The 7,374-nt window shown below is 44.5% G+C and overlaps 1 protein-coding gene across 5 annotated transcripts in view; it reads left to right on the plus strand.

The window, feature by feature from the left end:
• The window catches only part of NSMF (NMDA receptor synaptonuclear signaling and neuronal migration factor), a 45,140-nt gene extending 41,945 nt beyond the window's left edge, over positions 1-3,195 (plus strand). For all 5 annotated transcript variants that reach the window (XM_082775470.1, XM_082775473.1, XM_082775472.1 and 2 more), the window contains one exon: positions 297-3,195. In XM_082775470.1, coding sequence (XP_082631596.1) covers positions 297-394 — 98 coding nt within the window. In that variant the 3' untranslated portion in view covers positions 395-3,195. The remainder of the gene's footprint in view (positions 1-296) is intronic.
• Positions 3,196-7,374: the final 4,179 nt, after the last annotated feature.

A 7,374-nucleotide genomic window follows, 5' to 3' on the forward strand; every position in this document is an offset into this window, starting at 1 on the left:
CAGAGGTCAAAGTCTGGAGCCAGACTTTGTGTTCAGCTCCCGCCTCCATGGACAGACCTTTCTAGGGGATTATGAAGAGCCTTTCAGGGTTTGAGGATTTCTAAAAAGACATTTGCTTCTCATGGGCACCTTCACATGCCCTGGGTACATGCTGCATGTCAGTATTCTCCAAATGAGGCATGTAGACAGGTTCTTATGCCCCTACCTGTAGGCATTTTGGTGTTTGGTGCTGTGGCCTGTCTTGTCTCTCCTGTGCTGCAGGGTGTAATTCCTCTGCTTCATCTCATTTCTCCTAGGTAAGCAAATGATTGAGACTTACTTTGACTTCCGCCTTTACCGCCTCTGGAAGACCCGCCAGCACTCTAAACTTTTGGATTACGATGACATTTTATGAGCTGGAGAAGACTTTGCAAGAAGAAGTTGATCACCAGTGTCCAAGAAGTCATGCTTATTGCAGAGAGACTTTTTTATTGGCACAGGGAGCCCTTCAAAGCCCTACAGGAGGCAGCAGTGCTAAAGGGAGGGAAGAAGGAGCAATCAGAAGTGTATCGGGAGGAAAGTCTCCTGGGTCAAGAGAGACTGGAGGGAAAGGGTTTGACACCTCACTCGCCTCAGGTCAGAGCCGTGGTGTCTCAGGAGGAGCTGTGTGAAATGAGGACAGGATGGAGTTCCTTGCAGAACTGAGCTGTTTTGGGTCAGAATGGGCCAGATTTGATTCCAGGTCCTTTTAAAGACTTTTAAAGCTCAGGTTTTCTTACAAAAAAATAAAATAAATTACCCATGCACTACAATGAGGAAGTGACCAGAGCACAGAGGAGGGAGGGTTTGGTACTGATGGGACCTTCTGTGCTTGGGGATCTTGGAGAGCAAGGACTGCTACACCTACTCCTGCAAGCTTAGATGAAGATGATCCAGTTTCAATGTGAATATATACTGGAATATAGAATTGAAGTCTAACTCTTTTCGTTTTGTTTAATAGAAAATAAGTGCAATTTTTATAGAGAGGGGGGTAAAATCTCTCCCAATATTTAATTAGTTAAAAATAACACACCAGTAACCAATAGATGAGGTATTTTTGGTCTGCTTGAAAATATATTCAAAATGGTAATATATCTTCTGTAGACATATTTAATCACCAGCAAACATGGTTTTAACATAACTTAGCAGACCCTGCATGTCTGCTGCATTGATTAATCTGGTTTGGTTTGTTACTTTCAGAGTAGCTGTGTTGCACTAATTGTATGTGCTCTCACGAATGTATATTTCTCCTCCAGTTAGCCACAACTTCGTTACTTCTATTTTGCTGCTTGCAAAACTATGTGACTTTAGTTTTGCTGAAATATTTTAGGTTAGGAATACAGTGTCTGACTGGGAAACCTCGGTCAGGTTCTCTATGGTATAAAAATGAATTAGAAATTAATAGCCATGGTAATTACTTGTTCATGCCGGTGTTTTGCTACGTGTTGAGAGATGAGTTCTCTTTCTAGTCTGCTGTGTTGAACAGCGAGGTTACTTGACCACCGGAAATCCTCCAAGGAGACTGAGGCATTTGGAAGAAATGCTTCTTGAAGAATACAGCCCGGGTTTGTAGCATGAGTTTGAATCTTCCCTATGTTCACTTGATTGCAAGTTGTTTGTGCATAGATCACCTCTTTTTTCAATGCTATAAAGACCTGTTTGTTGGTCTGAGCTGCTCACATCCCTTCCTGTGTAGGACAAAGTAAACACAGAGCTTTGTCAAAGCAGGTGTGGTTTGAGAACCCAGATTTGTACTTGATATTTGAGGATATATTTTGGAATATATTTACTTCTTGTTTGTTTAGGGTGGGGGTTGATTTCTGTTTTGGGATGGGTTTTGTTTTGTTTTGTTTCATCTGCAACTCTCCTGTTCAGAGGATAAATACTACTTAGTCTGTGTTGGTCACTCTAGCTGTTCTGGGAGATTATACAATTTATTTCTTATATAAGTGAAATGTACTGGGGAATAACAGGGAAGGATTACCTTGTTTTCCTCATTTCCTGCTATCTAAATTATTACATTGTGAAGTGATGGCAAATACATGTACAAATCTTGTTTTAAATACTTACGAAAAGAACTAGTTGTTCTGACCTGTAGAGTACTCCTTCCCTCTGTGACATGTCTGTGGTTGTAATTTTGGGGAGCAGGTCCCTGGCTAGAACTGCTGAACCCTGTACATTTATAGCAGTTTTATAGCAAAGCTTTTGAAGAAACATTGTACATATGGTAAGTAAGGAGAGGAATAGGTGGAGAGAGAGGCTGGAGCCATTGGAAGTAACACGTTGAACCAAATAGCTGTGAGTTATTCCTCCCCCTCTGGTTAGGAGCTGTTAGGAGGCTGCCCCGCGCCTGCTGAGCTGGCGTGGTGATGGGGAGGGCTGGTACCTGCACCCCATCCCTGGCTGGACTCATGCTTTCCAGATCTGTAGTGAAGGGAATAGTGAGCGAAGGCCTATGATTTTGGGAAGAAAATGACAGATATTATAAAAAAAAAAAGAAGCCGATTTTCTGTTATTTAGCATGGTAGCTTCCACCAGCTGTGCTTGTGAGAGGTGGGAGCTGTGGGTACCAGAAAGAAAAGTCATGTGTTGTTTAGAGATGGTAGTGGCAGGATGAAAATGCTGAAACAAAACTCTCTCCCTTTCTAAAACTCTCTCCCTTTCTGACCCTTTTACCTTCTGTGGTTATGCTCCTAACTGGAGACAAACAAATTGTTCTTCCTCTTTCTTTTCTGAAGTAAAATCCCAATTCAGTGAACTTGGTAGCATGAATGTAGCATTGTGGAACTATTGAGAATCTTCTATAACTCTGAAAGGGCCCATTTATATATCCACTTCAGTGATTTATCTGTAGAACTAGTGTATATCTATTATCATTGACCACTTGTAGAACTTGGGTTGCAATGTAGAAGGGTAGATTGTACAGTTGCATAACTTCTGTAGGAAGATGTATGTCTGAATGAACACTACGACTGTTTTACTGGTGCAGTTGACTGTAGTACAAGTATAATGACAAACAATTAATGCATTTCTCTCTTTTCCAAAGATCTATATCCCACATAGTTTGTGATGTTTATGACATGAGCGTATTATTTCCTTTGTAGCATTCATTTAACTAAAGAGATTAAATGCTCTAAAAGCTGTGATGGGAAAGACAATAGAATTTTGGTGTTTAAAGTCTTCTGTGCAAATAGTGTCATTGAAGTGTTAACCGTTTTTGAAAAAGAGGAAAAAAAGAATTCTTCCCCTTTAACTTGTTGAATTTTTCAAGTGTCTGTTGGGGAAGGAAGGGATCAGCAGAGGACAGGCTGAAAAAAAAATTGTAAGTATTTAAACCGTAGTGTTAAAAATAGAGCCTATAACTTCCTCAGTTGGACCAGCCTGTAAAAGATGACCTCTGTGTGCAGTTGCTGTCAGTGCACGGCACGGCACAGCCAGCACATCCCCTCTGCAGAGGTCAGGTGCCTGTTCTTGCACGCCGTGTGCCTGTGCAGTGGTTTCTGTTCAGGGCAGCCCCCAGCAGTGCCTGCAAGGCTCAGCTTGTCCGCAGGGTGCTCTGCCTGGGGGAACTGTGGCTGCTGAGCACACTGGACAATTTGTCCTTCCACCTCTTCATGCTTTTCCAGCTTTGAGCTATCTGCTGTTCAGATGTGACTGTCGGAAGCCCTAGAACAGGTTTGCTCACACACAGTAATTGCTGTCTAAATTGGAGCTTACCTCTAATAAGGATAATTCGAGTGAGCAGTTTGTGGTTGAGCAGGTGAGCTCATCATAACCGTCCCTGTTAGAGGATCAGCAGCCCTTTCGCTTTGGGCTCTGCACCGTTATGTGCTGCCCCATCATGGGGGGGCTGCCTGGTGTTACTGCAGCTCCTGGGCAGTCTGGATTTGCTCTTAGCAAGGGCAGGAGAAACAGGGACACAAGTTTAACCTCGAGAGAAGTACATTAAATTGGGATAGCTAAATTGTTTCACCCCAACCATGTATGAGAGCTTCTGCTCTTCTTTCTGTGAGGCAGTGCAGGATATCACCTCTAATGCTTCTCCTGGCCTGATGAACATCAGCAGAGGGCTCTGCTAGTTGCAGTGCCGTGGGCTGGGATCATTGCTTCCAGGAAAGGAGAAGGGGAAGCTCCAAGTGCATCAGCTGCCCAGTCTGGTGCTCCTCGGCCAGGCTCATGCACTGGAAGCAGCTGCTGAGGGTGTGGTGCCCGCAGAGAACATTCACTCTGCTGTAGAGCCTGGGGGGGGGGGGGGGCATCTTTTTGGAAGTGGCACTTGTTTTATACAAGGTTTCCTAGAGAGGCTTTTCTCTTTTCACCTCCATTGGCTGGGAATTAAAGGAAAGAAGAAAATTCAGTTACCTGGGGGACAGAGGAAAACTAATACAGCTTTTGGCACCCCTCCTCATGCTGCAGCCACCAGCTTCCCTTTGCAGCTGACCTCCAGGCCTGGGATGGGAAACAGGAATTGGCAGATCGGCCCTTTACTGTTAAGTAAACAGAAACAGAAAAATCCTTGTAGCTTTAGTGAAACATCTGACAGGCAGCCAGCCAACCCTCCCTGTCCCTGTGTGAGGACTCTGCTGTGTGTAACTGTGGGACCTACCCACCTCCAAGTGTCCCAGGAGCAGCTTGAGACACGTCTCATGGCCTTGGGGAGCTCTGCTCTGCCTCCAAGGAGCTCTGCTTTGCTGAGGGGACTCTGGAAATGAATTTGTTATTTCCCAGCCTGGACAAATCTGAAGCTCGGCACAGGTTTCCTGCTCCAGTAGCTTCTGGACAGCATGCATGTACGTGCTTTCACACCATCTCTTCACACACGGTCACATTCCCTGTGCTCTGGGGAAGATTTTCCTTCTCAGTTGCTCTCGCTCGTTCTGCCACACGCAGGAAAGCATAAGGCAATGTCACCGTTGTTGTCCATGTGGTGTTAGCGTCTCTCCAGCTCTTGGCATGCATCCATTTTGCAAATAGCTGCTGTTGTTTCAGGACCCGACTGTGTTAGTGACCTGCGGCTGGGAGTTCCTGTTTCCAGGGCTCTGCTGGCAAAGTGGCTGCAAATGTTGCTTCACCACCTTCAGGCAACACAATCGGGGCTAGCTGAAAGAGGGAAGTGCTGATTTTACATATCCTGGTGGGACCTGGAAGGGGGAGTCTGCCCTTAACCCCAGCCCCGCCAGGAGGTGGAACAACAGGCTCGCTCTGCTTTCTTTGTGTCCATGTAAACATTCAACCCATCAAAACCCAGTTTGAAAGTGACACATACATTACTAATGGTCCAGGATGTGATATGTCACTATGATTAAAAATATATCCTTCCAAGGCTGTTGGCAATTGGCATGAGTTGCCAGAACATCAGAGGATGTGCTGGACTGTGTCATCCTTCCCCAAGCAACCCAACCACACTGCCAGGAGCAGGAAGCAGATTTGCAGGTACACGTTCAGCTGAATCACTCCATACTCGTGGTTTTGCCATAACATTCCCTGAAACCAGTGATACAGACACCATCCTGCAGGATGCCAAACAGATATCCTCCCCAGGGATATTGAGCGGCAATACCATTTTCCAAGCCATCTGTAAAAAAATAAAAAATAAAAAAAAAGTGTGATCCTGTATCTTGTCCCACTGATCACAGAATATCTGTGGCTTTCTATGTCTTTCATGGAACTGTTTTTTTATTTCTCCATTGTGGAAATACAAGCTAAAGTCAACTAGAAACTTTTATGGCCTTGATGAGAAGTCAGCTTGTAGTAATAATTGTTTACTGGAGCTGTGAGTAAATGGGTGGTTTAATGACTATGAACCTGACTGTAATTGTCATTACTCCCAGGTAATCAATAAGATATCAGAGTTGGCTGTCTATCTACAATCTCAGCGATAGCTGCTTCATTTCAAAAATAAATTCTGCCCAACATACTGCCAAATCAGTGTGGAAAACTTGGAAGACTGGAAGTAACAAAATTATGCACGTTAAATGTAAATAATCCACCGGAAGGGAATCTAAATTGCATTTTCTGTAAATGTTTAGTAAACTTTAAAGAACTAACATGACCTAGTAATTTCTCACGTTACTGTATTGCTTTTAGAGTATCCTTAAAAGTAGTCACCCTGGTCTTTCTTATTGCAGCATTCAGATGAGCTGATGGTTGATCAAAGCAGTAGTGGCCCTAGATGTACTCCTGGGGACCCTCAAACAGCCAACAAAGCCCAGCTTTTATCCTTCCTAGCAGTGTAACCCTTCTTTTGAGTCATCGAGTGTGTACAGCAATAACCTGCTAGCACTGCACCTCCCCTGCTCCCTGGTGTCAGTGGGGTTTTTGTGTCTCTGAATGTCGTCTTCCTCTGGTGGCTGTGCATGGATGTGGTGCCTTGTACACGTGGAGTGTTTCTTACATGGAGTGTTTCAAGTGGAATTGCAGCAGTGCCAAGAAGGCTGTGGCAACTGGCCAGGGACCGCTCGCTGCCGCGGTCACACTGGCCCTGGCTCAGAACCAGCGCACCTGCATGCAGGTGGCATTCAAAAAGCTTCAACAGAAAGTGGGAGGTTATTTTATTTGAGTGTTTTTGTTTGTTTGTTTTGTTGTTGTTGTTGTTTTAAGTGCTAAAACTCAGTTGTACTGGTATAGTCTCCACTAGAAGGTCCTGCTGGTGCAGAGCTGGGAATTCAAGGGAAGTGGCAGGTATCTTTGCCCTGACATTTGAAATGCCCTAAAAACATCTCAAATATGTACAGCAAAGTAAGGTGCTTTGAGTATGGATCCTGCTTTCCTTGCTCCACTTGCTAAATGAGACGTTGCTTTATTAGGTGTTGAGGTGGGGATACTGAAGAAACCAAGTGAGCTTTGCGTGCCACATCCCAGGGAAATGGGTTGGAGTCATACCCAAATAAGCAAGAAGGGGCTGTAGTTTTTCCGCTGTGCGTTTCCTGTTGTTTCTGACCAACACTATTCCTGGAACTGGGTGACTTCAGTTGTGATGTCAGGCGACGGCCGCAGCAAAAACTGTACTCGCAAGGCTGAGAGGTCAGCGTGCTTTTAATATCTTCACTGTTTCCACTGAGTTCAGATACCAGTTTTCATTTCCAGTTCCTTTGCCCAGCTGCAAGCCCTCACTTTGTTATTGCAGAGCTGCTGGTGAAGGCTGCTCATCGGTTTTCTGAACGGAAATCCAAATATGTGAGCAATGAGTGGGAAAGGTAAGCATGCAGGCTTTGAAGATATGGAGAAGGATGCTTTGTATCCTGCAGTGCTCTTAAATTCTGAGATACTTCAGCAAATTATGTTCATCCAAATGAGAAAAGGAAAGAAATAAGTGTGGCTGCCAAAGTAATGGGGGAAAAAACAACCTCGAGTACG

Source organism: Aythya marila (genome assembly GCF_965140915.1).
Source record: "Aythya marila genome assembly, chromosome: 19".
In the NCBI taxonomy this organism is placed as follows: Eukaryota; Metazoa; Chordata; class Aves; order Anseriformes; family Anatidae; genus Aythya; species Aythya marila.